Source organism: Panulirus ornatus, chromosome 1 (assembly GCF_036320965.1).
Source record: "Panulirus ornatus isolate Po-2019 chromosome 1, ASM3632096v1, whole genome shotgun sequence".
Classification (NCBI taxonomy): domain Eukaryota; kingdom Metazoa; phylum Arthropoda; class Malacostraca; order Decapoda; family Palinuridae; genus Panulirus; species Panulirus ornatus.
Window position 1 is genome coordinate 8,919,907 of NC_092224.1, and position 16,390 is coordinate 8,936,296.

Below are 16,390 nucleotides of genomic sequence, written 5' to 3' on the forward strand. Positions count from 1 at the left end.
ACACCTCACCATGAGACATACATACAGTAAATAACCTTACCAACCAGTCAACAATACAGTCACCTCCTTTTTTAATAAATTCCACCGCAATACCATCCAAACCCGCTGCGTTGCTGGCTTTCTTCTTCCGCAAAGCTTTTACTACCTCTTCTCTGTTTACCAAATCATTCTCCCTAACCCTCTCACTTTGAACACCACCTCGACCAAAACACCCTATATCTGCCACTCTAATATCAAATACATTCAACAAACCTTCAAAATACTCACTCCATCTCCTTCTCACATCACCACTACTTGTTATCACCTCCCCATTGGCCCCCTTCACTGAAGTTCCCATTTGTTCCCTTGTCTTACGTACTTTATTTACCTCCTTCCAAAACATATCTTTATTCTCCCTAAAATCTAATGATACTCTCTCACACCAACTCTCATTTGCCCTCTTTTTCACCTCTTGCACCTTTCTCTTGACCTCCTGCCTCTTACTTTTATACATTTCCCAGTCATTTGCATTATTTCCCTGCAGAAATCATCCAAATGTCTCTCTCTTCTCTTTCACTAACAATCTTACTTCTTCATCCCACCACTCACTACCCTTTCTAATCTGCCCACCTCCCACGTTTCTCATGCCACAAGCATCTTTTGCGCAAGCCATCTCTGCTTCCCTAAATACATCCCATTCCTCCCCCACTCCTGTTTCATCCTTAGTTCTCACCTTTTTCCATTCTGTACTCAGTATTTCCTGGTACTTCCTCACACATGTCTCCTTCCCAAGCTCACTTACTCTCACCACTCTTTTCACCCCAACATTCTCTCTTCTTTTCTGAAAACCTCTACAAATCTTCACCTTCGCCTCCACAAGATAATGATCAGACATCTCTCCAGTTGCAACTCTCACCACATTAACATCCAAAAGTCTCTCTTTCGTGCACCTATCAATTAATACGTAATCAAATAGCGGTCTCTGGCCATCTCTCCTACTTACATACGTATTCTTCTGTATATCTCTCTTTTTAAACCAGGTATTCCCAATCACCAGTCCTTTTTCAGCATATAAATGTACAAGCTCTTCACCATTTCCATTTACAACACTGAACACCCCAGGTACACAAATTAGTCCCACATACATATATATGTGTGTGTATGTGGGTAGGTTGGGCAATTCCTCGTCTGTTTCTTTGCGCTACCTTGCTAGAGCGGGAGACGGCAGTTAAATATAATCTATAAAATATATAAATTTGGATGATTTTTGCTGGGAAATAGTGCAAATGACTGAGTGATGTATAAAAGAAAGCGGCAGGAAGGCAAGAGAAAGGAGGAAGAGGTAAAAAAGAGGGCAAATGAAAGTTGGGGTGAGATAGTATTATCAAATCTTCTTTTTTCTTTCTTTCAAACTATTCGCCATTTCCCGCGTTAGCGAGGTAGCGTTAAGAACAGAGGACTGGGCTTTGGAGGGAATATCCTCACCTGGCCCCCTTCTCTGTTCCTTGTTTTGGAAAATTAAAAAAAAAACGAGAGGGGAAGATATCCAGCCCCCCGCTCCCTCCCCTTTTAGTCGTCTTCTACGACACGCAGGGAATACGTGGGAAGTATTCTTTCTCCCCTATCCCCAGGGATAATTATCAAATCTTATGGAGAATAAAAAGATGTTTTGGCACCAGATAAATAAAGTGCATTAGACAGGAGAAGAAACGGGAACATCGGTGAAAGGGGCAAACGGGGAGGTAATAACAAGTAGTGATGAAGTGAGAAGGAGTTGGAGTGAATATTTTGAAGGTTTGTTGAATGTGTTTGATGATAAGAGTGGCAGATTTAGGTTGTTTTGGTTGGGGTGGTGTGCGAAGTGAGAGGGTCAGGGAGAATGGTTTGGTGAATAGGGAAGAGGTAGTGGAAGCTTTGCAGAAGATGAAAGCTGGCAAGGCAGCGGGTGTGGATGGTATTGCAGTGGAATTCATAAAAAAAAAAGGGGGGGGGGGGGGGGGAGATGACTTTGTTGTTGATCGGTTGGTAAGTGTATTCAATGAATGTATGGATCATGGTGAAGTGCCTGAGAATTGGTGGAATAAATGCAACGTGATCGTACATAGGCAAAGGGGATAAAGGTGAGTGTTCAAATTACAAAGGCATAAGTTTGTTGAGTATTCCTGGGAAATTATATGGGAGGGTATTGATTGTGAGGGTAAAGGCAGGTACAGAGTATCAGACTGGGGAAGAGCAGTGTGGTTCAGAAGTGGTAGAGGATGTGTGGATCAGGTGTTTGCTTTGAAGAATGTACGAGGTAAATACTGAGAAAAGCAGATGGATTTGTATGTAGCATTTATGGATCTGGAGATGGCATATGATAGGGTCGACAGAGATGCTTGTGGAAGGTTTTAAGTGTATATGGTGTGGGAGGTAAGTTGCTAGAAGTAGTGAAAAGATTTTACCAAGGATGTAAGACGTGTACAAGTAGGAAAGTGAGCTGAGGTTTCGGTGTATTACACATGACAGCTAGAGACTGAGAGTAAACGAATGTTGCCTTTTTTGTCTGTTCCTAGTGCTGCCTCACAAATGCTATTTCATGTGTGGCAGGGTGGTGACAGGAACGGATGAAGGCAGCAAGTATGGATGTGTACATGTGTATATATGTATATGTCTGTTGTATGTATATGTATGTAAACATTGAAATTTATAAGTATGTATTTGTGCATGTGTAGGCATTTATGTATATGCATGTGTATGTGCATTGGGCCATTCTTCATCTGTTTCTTTGTGCTACCTCGCTATTGCAGGAGACAACGGTTAAGTATAATAAATATAAAATAAACATATGTAACATAAGGCACATGACCTAGTTAGTTTAGGAACACGAGAAGGTCAAGCATATGTGATCACCAATGGCATGGATCAAGTAACCAAAGGGAGGGGCTGGGTGATGAAAGGCAAGAGTTAGGTCATGGATTATTTCATAAATCTATACATATTGACAATCATTTTGATTATGAAAGGATCTAAATTGTACATGTCTAGAATTATGTTACGCTTTTCCAGATAGGTCTGTCTAATCATACTACTTTCTACAATATTTCTGTCAATAACCGAGTCCTGGGGTTTTATAATATGTCAATGCAAACCAAAATTTTGTTAATTCAGGCATGTCTGAAATCATTTTATTAAACTGAAGGCATTTTAAAGTATTGTTTCATTTATATAATAAGCAAGAATTATTATGGTAAAGACAAAAGTCATATGGGAAGAGATGAACATTCAGTAAGAGACAGGAAGGTCTGTAAGCACATCAAGATATGCTACAAGGCAAATCTAAAGGAATTCAAACAGCAACAGACCACTAGGTCCTTTCAAGGCTGTTTGTCATCATGAAAGAAACCCAGAGATTATTGAGGTAACAGTGGGAAGGCATACAGATGCTGCAATGAAAAAAATTCAGCAAACTTTTCATGTACCAAAGGAAGTGAGAATAATATCAGTCATAGAGTTTGATACTTATTAAGTGTATTCTTGAATATATTCATGGTGCTGTTTTCAACCACTCTAATTGGTATAGCATTCCATATGTCAGCAAATCTGTTGAAGAAATGCTTACCTCACACGAAGTAAAACGTTTGCCCATGATTTTGTATACATTCCTATGAATAAAATCAGATGAATCAAGTCTTCAACAGCTGCTTAGGTTGAAACACTCAAAGCCTCTGATAATTTTGAATACAGTACCTGTATCAAATCCTCTCCTAATCATCTTCTTTCTAAGTAAAAAAATCTAGGTCATTTAGTCATCTCTTTTATGATTTGTTTCTCAGCTCAGGAAGTATCTTTGTAGCTTGATGTTATACTCTCTTCATTCTGTCTATGTCTTCTCAAGTAGGGTACAGTAAATGAATACAATAATGAAGACAGGGACACACCAATGACTTGTAAACAGTTAGAATGATTTTCTGAGTCTTGAATTAGAAAATCTTACCTTCTGTGCACTGATTACTTAGCTTCAAGGCACCAGAGATTGAGACACCCATAATTTTCCTTATTTACCTTTGTAGCTTAATAAAATTCATACTATGCTTGCCTTTTTGTTTTTATCTCCAATTATCAATATTGATATATATTTCCCACTCGTATTCCTAGTCTATCACTTTACATTGGTTTGAAGCTGCAGATGTTCAATGTTAGTTGCAGATCTATTTCCCAGCTTAGTATCACCTGAAAATCTTGATATCTTAAAATGTAGCCCATTATCAGTATCATCAATATGAAAAAGGAAACTTGTCCCAAGACTGATCCTTATGGCACAAAACTTATCATGTCTAATCATTCTGAGACAACCAAAAACCAGAATTTTGCTTATGGCCAGTCAACCAATTTCGGTTGCTAAACTTTATCAAATACTTTTTGAATTTCAGAAGAGAAAACATCTACTGCTTTACTTTCATCATTTATGATGATTACATTATAGAAGAAATCAAGCATACCTGTTAAACATAAGCAACTTCCGTAAAAATCAGACTGAAAATGTTTATTAAGAGGTAGTCCTTTGTATGGTTTATAATTTTGTCCCAAATGATGGTTTCCATATGTTTTCCAACCATAGATGTTAAGTTGTCTGACAATAACTTCTTGGTTGTGCCCTATCAACTTTTTTGAACATTGGTGTTACACTGGCAAAATTCCAGTCCTCTGGGGATTTCTCCATAGCAAGGGACTTGCTTAGAAAAGCAGCAAGACTTTAACAATCTCCTTTTTTTGTCTCTTTCATTGCCATTGAATAAAACTTATCTGGGCATGCTGTTTAGTTTACCTTCATTCAATTTTCTGTAGATCAGTGTATCTTCAACTCTAAATGTTAGTATGTTCCAAAAAATTTTCCTCTCTTAAACTGGAATTGGATTCAGAATGCAAGTTGTGTCTTCAGTCATTTAAAAAAAGAAATCTTTGCCATAGTTTTGATGTTCTAATCAAGTCACTGTACTCACAATCAATAAACTAAATGAATGCGTAATGACTCTCTGCTTCTAATGTAACTAGTGAACCTCTTAAGATTTCTTTTTCTATTTTTGGCAACATTTACTTCATACTGGCATTTACATAGACTCATATGACTCTTAGTACCTCTATACATACTTACAAAACTGATCTATCACGTTAAATGTTGGTCTCTTGAGTTTCTTATTTGGTCTATCAGTTATGGCGAGGGTTAAAAGAAATGAGCAATTGAGAATGATGTTGCTGAATGTGAATGAAAAGAAGGTAAATGAAAGCCTAGATGGAAGTGCAGTGAATGTAGAAGTGCAGTCATGTGTGAATGAGGTGTTTAAAATGATTAGAGAAATACTAGTGAAGGTTGTAGAATCAATAGTTGGATACAAGGTAGTGAGATACAGGAATAAAAAGAGCAATGCATGGTGGACAAAAGATTGCTGAATTGGAATGTATCAGTGGGCATGTGGAAAGAATGCACGACTAGGAGTTTACAAGGAGAGTGTATGATAGTACAATCAAAGAGGTTTGTGTAAAGTGGAAGACCACCAGTGACATGGGCAAATTGGGTGGAGAATACTGCAGGGAGAAACAGAGGAAGAATACATGGAATGGTGTATGAGAGGGAGGCACGTAAGGACAGGTATAAGTGGAGACTCTTTTGCCATAGCCACCCCTTGATGGGAGTTCCTGGAGAAAATGGGCGTCAGAGATATAGACAGACAGATAGTAATCTTTCAGACAAAAGGCATTTCTTTATTTCATCATTCCTTCATTTTGACTTCTAACAATGCAAAATTGGTCAGATTGTGGACATTCTAGAAAGATTACCAATGAGACATAAAAAAAAAAAAATGCGTAATTCCAGTATAACTTCAGTGTTTGGCATTCAGCAATTTCCTTCATACTCATTCACTAAGCTTCTTCAGTTGGTAATTATTTTCTAATTTCGATTTACATCATTTCATTTAAGATTCTTCCACCATACTATATTCTCTATAAATGAAAAATAAATTCAACTGGTACATGCATGGACTAATGCATACATTCATCAACATACTCAAATCTTAAAATATTACTCACCACTCTGGATGCCTCACTTGCAGAGGTTGCAAGGGATTTTCTTCTGCTTTTCCTTTTCTTTCTGATTTTCTTTTCTGTCTCCATTTCTTCTTTAAGGAAGTTCCTTCGCTTCAACTCAGAGAAGATATAAGTATCAAGATGAACCAGCTGGCACATAGCCACATGGCCCACAACAACAAAAAAGCGTGACAACACTCCAACAGGCACTTGAGGAGCAGTGGTCTGAAAGTATGCAAACAATACTATAGAAGTTTTGTTACAAAACATATATTTATACTTTTTATTATACTTTGTCGCTGTCTCCCGCATCAGCGAGGTAGGGCAAGGCAACAGGCGAAAAAAATGGCCCAACCCACCCTAATACACATGTATATACATACACGTCCACACACACACATATATATACCTATACATCTCGGTATACCATATCATCCCAATTCACTCTATTCCTTGCACTCCTTTCACCCTCCTGCATGTTCAGGCCCCGATCACTCAAAATCTTTTTCACTCCATCTTTCCACTTCCAATTTGGTTTCCCACTTCTCCTCGTTCCCTCCACCTCTGACACATATATCCTCTTTGTCAATCTTTCCTCATTCATTCTCTCCATGTGACCAAACCATTTCAAAATACCCTCTTCTGCTTTCTCAACCACACTCTTTTTATTACCACACATCTCTCTTACCCTTTCATTACTTACTCGATCAAATCACCTCATACCACATATTGTCCTCAAACACCTCATTTCCAGCATATCCACCCTCCTCCACACAACTCTATCTATATAGCCCATGCCTCACAACCATATAACATTGTTGGAACCACTATTCCCTCAAACATACCCATTTTTGCTTTCCAAGACAACGTTATCGACTTCCACACATTTTTCAAGGCTCCCAGAACTTTCGCCCCCTCCCCCACCCTATGATTCACTTCCGCTTCCATGGTTCCATCTGCTGCCAAATCCACTCCCACATATCTAAAACACTTCACTTCCTCCAGCTTTTCTCCATTCAAACTTACCTCCAAAATGACTTGTTCTTCAACTCTATTGTACCTAATAACCTTGCTCTTATTCACATTTACTCTCAGCTTTCTTCTTTCACACACTTTACCAAACTCTGTCACCAGCTCCTGCAGTTTCTCACACGAATCAACCACCAGCGCTGTATCAGCGAACAATAACTGACTCACTTCCCAAGCTCTCTAATCCACAACAGATTGAATACTTGCCCCTCTTTCCAAAACTCTTGCATTTACCTCCCTAACAACTACAACCATAAACAAATCAAACAACCATGGAGACATCACACACCCATGCCGCAAACCAACATTCACTGAGAACCAGTCACTTTCCTCTCTTCCTACTTGTACACATGCCTTACATCCTCGAAAAAAACTTTTCACTGCTTCTAACAACTTACTTCCCACACCATATATTCTTAATAACTTCTACAAAGCATCTCTATCAACTCTATCATATGCCTTCTTCAGATCCAATAATGCTACATACAAATCCATTTGCTTTTCTAAGTATTTCTCATATACATTCTTTAAAGCAAACACCTGATCCACACATCCTCTACCACTTCTGAAACCAAACTGCTCTTCCCCAATCTGATGCTCTGTACATGTCCTTCACCCTCTCAATCAATACCCTCCTATAAAATTTCTCAGGAATACTCAACAAACTTATACCTCTGTAATTTGAGCACTCACTCTTATCCCCTTTGCCTTTGTACAATAGCACTATGCAAGCATTCCACCAATCCTCAAGCACCTCACCATGAGTCATACATACATTAAATAACCCTACCAACCAGTCAACAATGGAGTCACCCCCTTTTTTTTAATAAATGCCCCTGCAATACCATCCAAACCCACCGCCTTGCCAGATTTCATCTTCCGCAAAGCTTTTACTACCTCTTCTCCGTTTACCAAATCATCCTCCCTAACCCTCTCACTTTGCACACCACCTCGACCAAAACACCCTATATCTGCCACTCTATCATCAAACACATGCAACAAACCTTCAAAATACTCACTCTATCTCCTTCTCACATCACCACTACTTGTTATCACCTCCCCATTAGCCCCCTTCACTGACATTCCCATTTGTTCCCTTGTCTTACGCACTTTATTTACCTCCTTCCAAAACATCTTTTCATTCTCCCTAAAATTTAATGATACTCTCTCACCCCAACTCTCATTTGCCCTCTATTTCACCTCTTGCACCTTTCTCTTGACCTCCTGCCTCTTTCTCTTATACATCTCCCAGTCATTTGCATCATTTCCCTGCAAAAATCGTCCAAATGCCTCTCTCTTCTCTTTCACTAATAATCTTACTTCTTCATCCCACCACTCACTACCCTTTCTACTCTGCCTTTCTATTCAACCTTAAATTTCAAACACACTCATATAACCTCGGATGCTAAACTTTATCAAATACTTATTGAATTTCCAAATAGATGACAACTACTGCTTTACTTTTATCATTCAGATGATTACATCATACAGGAAATCTAGCATAACTGTCAAATATAAGCAACTATCTTAAAACCAGGCTGAAAACTGTTTATCAATTGGACAAAAAAGGTATTGGTATTCAACCTTATAATTTTAAACATATTCATAAAACAATAATAAAAAAAAAAAAATCACTTTAGAAGTACATTTGATCCACCACTATCAATATGTTAAAGTGTACAATCTTGTATATGTTTCAACACAACATACTGAAAAGTCACGTGAGTTGCCACAGCACATTTCATTACCTTTATACCTACACCAAAATATTGATACTAGTTATCAGTTTATTCTTATTTATAATTACCCCTGGACTATTCTCTATGAAAGACTTCTGGTGTTACCATGCTTCTCATGCCACAAGCATCTTTTGCGCAAGCCATCACTAAATACATCCCATTCCTCCCCTACTCCCCTTTCGTCCTTTGTTCTCATCTTTTTCAATTCTGTACTCAGTCTCTCCTGGTTCTTCCTCACACAAGTCTCCTTCCCAAGCTCACTTACTCTCACAACTCTCTTCATCCTAACATTCTCTCTTCTTTTCTGAAAACCTCTACATATTTTCACTTTCGCCTCCACAAGATAATGATCAAACATCCCTCCAGTTGCACCTCTCAGCACATTAACATCCAAAAGTCTCTCTTTCGCACCTATCAATTAACACAATCTAATAATGCTCTCTGGCCATCTCTCCTACTTACATAGGTATACTTATGTATATCTCTCTTTCCAAACCAGGTATTCCCAATCATCAGTCCTTTTTCAGCACATAAATCTACAAGCTCTTCACCATTTCCATTTACAACACTGAACACCCCATGTACACCAATTATTCCCTCAACTGCCACATTACTCACCTTTGCATTCAAATCACCCATAACTATAACTCGGTCTCGTGCATCAAAACTAGTAACACACTCACTCAGCTGCTCCCAAAACGCTTGCCTCTCACGATCTTTTCCTCTCATGCCCAGATGCATATGCACTAATAATCACCCATTTCTCTCCATCCACTTTCAGTTTACCCTTATCAATCTAGTTTACTTTCTTACACTCTATCACATACTCCCACCACTCCTGTTTCAGGAGTAGTGCTACTCGTTCCCTTGCTCTTGTCCTCTCACTAACCCCTGACTTTACTCCTAAGACATTCCCAAACCACGTGTCGTAGAAGGCGACTAAAGGAGACATGAGCAGGGGCTAGAAACCCTCCCCTCCTTATATTTTAACTTTCTAAAAGGGGAAACAAAAGAAGGAGTCACGCGGGGAGTGCTCATCATCCTTGAAGGCCCAGATTGGTGTGTCTAAGTGAGTGTGGATGTATCCAAGATGAGAAAAAAGGAAAGACAGGTAGTATGTTTGAGGAAAGGAGCTTGGATGTTTTGGCTCTGAGTGAAACGAAGCTCAAGGGTAAAGGGGAAGAGTGGTTTGGGAATGTCTTGGGAGTAAAGTCAGGGGTTAGTGAGAGGACAAGAGCAAGGGAAGTAGCACTACTCCTGAAACAGGAGTGGTGGGAGTATGTGATAGAGTGTAATAAACTCTAGATTGATATGGGTAAAACTGAAAGTGGATGGAGATGGGTGATTATTGGTGCATATGCACATGGGCATGAGAAGAAAGATCATGAGAGGCAAGTGTTTTGGGAGCAGCTGAGTGAATGTGTTAGTAGTTTTCATGCGCGAGACCGGGTTATAGTGATGAGTGATTTGAATGCAAAGGTGAGCGTTATTGGATTATGAGTTAATTGATAGGCGTGCGAAAGAGAGACTTTTGGATGTTAATGTGCTGAGAGGTGCAACTGGAGGGATGTCTGATCATTATCTTGTGGAGGTGAAGGTGAAGATATGCAGAGGTTTTCAGAAAAGAAGAGAGAATGTTGGGGTGAAGAGAGTGGTGAGAGTAAGTGAGCTTGGGAAAGAGACTTGTGTGAGTAAGTACCAGGAGAGACTGAGTACAATATGGAAAAAGATGAGAACAAAGGACACAAGGGGAGTGGGGGAGGAATGAGATGTACTTAGAGAAGCAGTGATGGCTTGCGCAAAAGATGCTTGTGGCATGAGAAGTGTGGGAGGTGGGCAGATAAGAAAGGGTAGAGTGGTGGGATGAAAAAGTAAGATTATTAGTGAAAGAGAAGAGAGAGGCATTTGGACAATTTTTGCAAGTAAATAATGCAAATGACTGGGAGATGTATAAAAGAAAGAGGCAAGAGGTCAAGAGAAAGGTACAAGAGGTAAAATAGAGGCCATATGAGAGTTGGGTTGAGAGAGTACCATTAAATTCTTGGGAGAATAAAAAGATGTTTTGGAAGGAGGTAAATAAAGTGCGTAAAATAAGGGAACAAATGGGAACATCAGTGAAGGGGGTTAATGGGGATAACAAGTAGTGGTGATGTGAGAAGGAGATGGAGTGAGTATTTTGAAGGTTTGTTGAATGTGTTTGATGATAGAGCGGCAGATATAGAGTGTTTTGGTCGAGGTGGTGTGCAAAGTGTGAGGGTTAGGGAGAATAATTTGGTAAACAGAGAAGAGGTAGTAAAAGCTTTGCGGAAGATGAAAACCGGCAAGACAGCAGGTTTGGATGGTATTGCAGTGGCATTTATCAAAAAAGGGGGTGACTGTATTGTTGACTGGTTGGTAAGGTTATTTAATGTATGTATGACTCATGTTCAGGTGCCTGAGGATTGGTGGAGTGCTTGCATAGTGCCATTGTACAAAGGCAAAGGGGATAAGAGTGAGTACTCAAATTACAGAGGTATAACTTTGCTGAGTATTCCTGGGAAATTATATGGGAGGTTATTGATTGAGAGGGTGAAGGCATGTACAGAGCATCAGACTGGGGAAGAGCAGTGTGGTTTCAGAAGTGGTAGAGGATGTGTGGATCAGGCGTTTGCTTTGAGGAATGTATGCAAGAAATACTTAGAAAAACAAGTGGATTTGTATTTAGCATTTATGGATCTGGAGAAGGCATATGATAGAGTTGATAGAGATGCTCTGTGGAAGGTATTAAGAATATATGGTGTGGGAGGTAAGTTGTTAGAAGCAGTATAAAGTTTTTATCGAGGATGTAAGGCATGTGTACGAGTAGGAAGAAAGGAAAGTGATTGTTTTCAGTGAATGTTGGTTTGCGGCAGGGGTGCGTGATGTCTCCATGGTTGTTTAATTTGTTTATGGATGGGGTTGTTAGGGAGGTGAATGCAAGGGTTTTGGAAAGAGGGGCAAGTATGCAGTCTGTTGAGGATGAAAGAGCTTGGGAAGTGATTCAGTTGTTGTTCGCTGATGATACACCGCTGATGGCTGATTCGGGTGAGAAACTGCAGAAGCTGGTGGCTGAGTTTGGTAAAGTGTGGGAAAAAAGAAAGCTGAGAGTAAACGTAAATGAGAGCAAGGTTATCAGGTACAGTAGGATTGAGGGACAAGATAATTGGGAGGTAAGTTTGAATGGAGAAAAACTGGAGGAAGTGAAGTGCTTTACATATCTGGGAGTGGATTTGGCAGCGGATGGAACCATGGAAGCGGAAGTGAATCATAGGGTGGGGGAGGGGGCAAAAGTTCTGGGAGCATTGAAAAATGTGTGGAAGTCGAGAACGTGATCTTGGAAAGCAAAAATGGGTATGTTTGAAGGAATAATGGTTCCAACAATGTTATATGGTTGCAAGGCGTGGGCTATAGAGTTGTGTGGAGGAGGGTGGATGTACTGGAAATGAGATGTTTGAGGACAATATGTGGTGTGAGGTGGTTTGATCAAGTAATGAAAGGGTAAGAGAGATGTGTGGTAATAGAAAGAAGGTGGTTGAGAAAGCAGTAGAGGGTGTTCTGAAATGGTTTGGTCACATGGAGAGAAAGAGTGAGGAAAGATTGACAAAGAGGATATATGAGTCAGAGGTGGACGGAACGAGGAGAAGTGGGAGATGAAATGGGAGGTGAAAAGATGGAGTGAAAAAGATTTTGAGTGATCGGGGCCTGAACATGCAGGAGGGTGAAAGGCGTGCAAGGAATAGAGTGAATTGAGACGATGTGGTATACCGGGGTCGACATGCTGTCAGTGGATTGAACCAGGGTATGTGAAGTGTCTGGGGTAAACCATGGAAATTTTTGTGGGGCCTGGATGTGGAAAGGGAGCTGTGGTTTAGGTGCATTATACATGAGAGCTAGAAACTGAGTGTGAATGAATGTGGCCTTTGTTGTCTTTTCCTAGAGCTACCTCGTGCACATGCAGGAAGAGGGGTTGTCATTTCATGTGTGCTGGGGTGGTGACGGGAATGAATAAGGGCAGACAGTATGAAATATGCACATGTGTATATATTTACATGTCTGTGTGTGTGTATATATATATATATATATATATATATATATATATATATATATATATATATATATATATATATTTTTTTTATTATTATACTTTGTCGCTGTCTCCCGCGTTTGCGAGGTAGCGCAAGGAAACAGACGAAAGAAATGGCCCAACCCCCCCCCCCCATACACATGTATATACATACGTCCACACACGCAAATATACATACCTACACAGCTTTCCATGGTTTACCCCAGACGCTTCACATGCCTTGCTTCAATCCACTGACAGCACGTCAACCCCAGTATACAACATCGCTCCAATTCACTCTATTCCTTGCCCTCCTTTCACCCTCCTGCATGTTCAGGCCCCGATCACACAAAATCTTTTTCACTCCATCTTTCCACCTCCAATTTGGTCTCCCTCTTCTCCTTGTTCCCTCCACCTCCGACACATATATCCTCTTGGTCAATCTTTCCTCACTCATCCTCTCCATGTGCCCAAACCACTTCAAAACACCCTCTTCTGCTCTCTCAACCACGCTCTTTTTATTTCCACACATCTCTCTTACCCTTACGTTACTCACTCGATCAAACCACCTCACACCACACATTGTCCTCAAACATCTCATTTCCAGCATATCCATCCTCCTGCGCACAACTCTATCCATAGCCCACACCTCGCAACCATACAACATTGTAGGAACCACTATTCCTTCAAACATACCCATTTTTGCTTTCCGAGATAATGTTCTCGACTTCCACACATTCTTCAAGGCCCCCAGGATTTTCGCCCCCTCCCCCACCCTATGATCCACTTCCGCTTCCATGGTTCCATCTGCTGCCAGATCCACTCCCAAATATCTAAAACACTTTACTTCCTCCAGTTTTTCTCCATTCAAACTTACTTCCCAATTGACTTGACCCTCAACCCTACTGTACCTAATAACCTTGCTCTTATTCACATTTACTCTTAACTGTCTTCTTCCACACACTTTTCCAAACTCAGTCACCAGCTTCTGCAGTTTCTCACATGAATCAGCCACCAGCGCTGTATCATCAGCGAACAACAACTGACTCACTTCCCAAGCTCTCTCATCCCCAACAGACTTCATACTTGCCCCTCTTTCCAAAACTCTTGCATTTACCTCCCTAACAACCCCATCCATAAACAAATTAAACAACCATGGAGACATCACACACCCCTGCCGCAAACCTACATTCACTGAGAACCAATCACTTTCCTCTCTTCCTACACGTACACATGCCTTACATCCTCGATAAAAACTTTTCACTGCTTCTAACAACTTTCCTCCCACACCATATATTCTTAATACCTTCCACAGAGCATCTCTATCAACTCTATCAGATATATATATATACGTTTAGGTGTATAGGTATGTATATGTGCATGTGTGGACGTGTATGTATATATATGTGTATGTGGGTGGGTTGGGCCATTCTTTCGTCAGTCTCCTTGCGCTACCTCGCTAGCGCAGGAGAGAGATAGGTAGTATGTTTGTGGAAAGGAACCTGGATGTTTTGGCTCTGAGTGAAACGAAGCTCAAGGGTAAAGGGGAAGAGTGGTTTGGAAATGTCTGGGGAGTAAAGTCAGGGGTTAGTGAGAGGACAAGAGCAAGGGAAGGAGTAGCACTACTCCTGAAACAGGAGTGGTGGGAATATGTGATAGAGTGTAAGAAAGTAAACTCTAGATTGGTATGGGTAAAACTGAAAGTTGATGGAGAAAGATGGGTGCTTATTGGTGCATATGCACCTGGGCATGAGAAGAAAGATCATGAGAGGCAAGTGTTTTGGGAGCAGCTGAATGAGTGTGTTAGTAGTTTTGATGCACGAGACCGGGTTATAGTGATGGGTGATTTGAATGCAAAAGTGAGCAATGTGGCAGTTCAGGGAATAATTGGTATACATGGGGTGTTCAGTGTTGTAAATGGAAATGGTGAAGAGCTTGTAGATTTATGTGCTGAAAAAGGACTGGTGATTGGGAATACCTGGTTTAAAAAGCGAGATATACATAAGTATACATATGTAAGTAGGAGAGATGGCCAGAGAGCATTATTGGATTACGTGTTAATTGATAGGCATGTGAAGGAGAGACTTTTGGATGTTAATGTGCTGAGAGGTGCAACTGGAGGGATGTCTGATCATTATCTTGGGGAGGCAAAGGTGAAGATTTGTAGAGATTTTCAGAAAAGAAGGGAGAATGTTGGGGTGAAGAGAGTGTGAGAGTAAGTGAGCTTGGGAAGGAGACTTGTGTGAGGAAGTACCAGGAGAGACTGAGTACAGAATGGAAAAAGGTGAGAACAAAGGAGGTGAGGGGAGTGGAGGAGGAATGAGATGTATTTAAGGAAGCAGTGATGGCTTGCGCAAAAGATGCTTGTGGCATGAGAAGTGTGGGAGGTGGGCAGATTAGAAAGGGTAGTGAATGGTGGGATGAAGAAGTAAGATTATTAGTGAAAGAAAGAGGCATTTGGATGATTTTTGCAGGGAAATAATGCAAATGAGTGGAAGATGTATAAAAGAAAGAGGCAGGAGGTCAAGAGAAAGGTGTAAGAGGTGAAAAAGAAGTCAAATGAGAGTTGGGGTGAGAGAGTATCATTAAATTTTAGGGAGAATAAAAAGATGTTTTGGAAGGAGGTAAATAAAGTGCGTAAGACAAGGGAGCAAATGGGAACTTCAGTGAAGGGGGCTATTGAGGAGATGATAACAGGTAGTGGTGATGTGAGAAGGAGTTGGAGTGAGTATTTTGAAGTTTTGTTGAATGTGTTTGATGATAGAGTGGCAGATATAGGGCGTTTTGGTCAAGGTGGGGTGCAAACTGAGAGGGTTAGGGAAAATGATTTGGTAAACAGAAACGAGGTAGTAAAAGCTTTGCGGAAGATGAAAGCCGGCAAGGCAGTGGGGTTGGATGGTATTGCGGTGGAATTTATTAAAAAAGGGGGTGACTGTATTGTTGACTGGTTGGTAAGGTTATTCAAAGTATGTATGACTCATGGTGAGGTGCCTGAGGATTGGCGGAATGCTTGCATAGTGCCATTGTACAAAGGCAAATGGGACAAAGGTGAATGCTCAAATTACAGAGGTATAAGTTTGTTGAGTATACCTGGTAAATTATATGGGAGGGTATTGATTGAGAGGGTGAAGGCATGTACAGAGCATCAGATTGGGGAAGAGCAGTGTGGTTTCAGAAGTGGTAGAGGATGTGTGGATCAGGTGTTTGCTTTAAAAATGTATGTGAGAAATACTTAGAAAAGGAAATGGATTTGTGTGTAGCATTTATGGATCTGGAGAAGGCATATGATAGAGTTGATAGAGATGCTCTGTGGAAGGTATTAAGAATATATGGTGTGGGGGGCAAGTTCTTAGAAGCAGTGAAAAGCTTTTATTGAGGATGTAAGGCATGTGTACGTGTAGGAAGAGAGGAAAGTGATTGGTTCTGTGAATGTAGGTTTGCGGCAGAGGTGTGTGATGTTTCCATGGTTGTTTAATTTATTTATGGATGGGGTTGT

General features: G+C 40.4%; 1 protein-coding gene across 1 annotated transcript in view; it reads right to left on the reverse strand.

Annotated features, from left to right (window-relative positions):
- Positions 1–16,390, reverse strand: part of LOC139755260 (condensin complex subunit 1-like) — a 549,693-nt gene that overhangs the window by 184,869 nt on the left and 348,434 nt on the right. Inside the window, exon 20 of the mRNA XM_071673408.1 lies at positions 6,049–6,270. Within this exon, the coding sequence (XP_071529509.1) occupies positions 6,049–6,270 (222 nt within the window). The remainder of the gene's footprint in view (positions 1–6,048; positions 6,271–16,390) is intronic.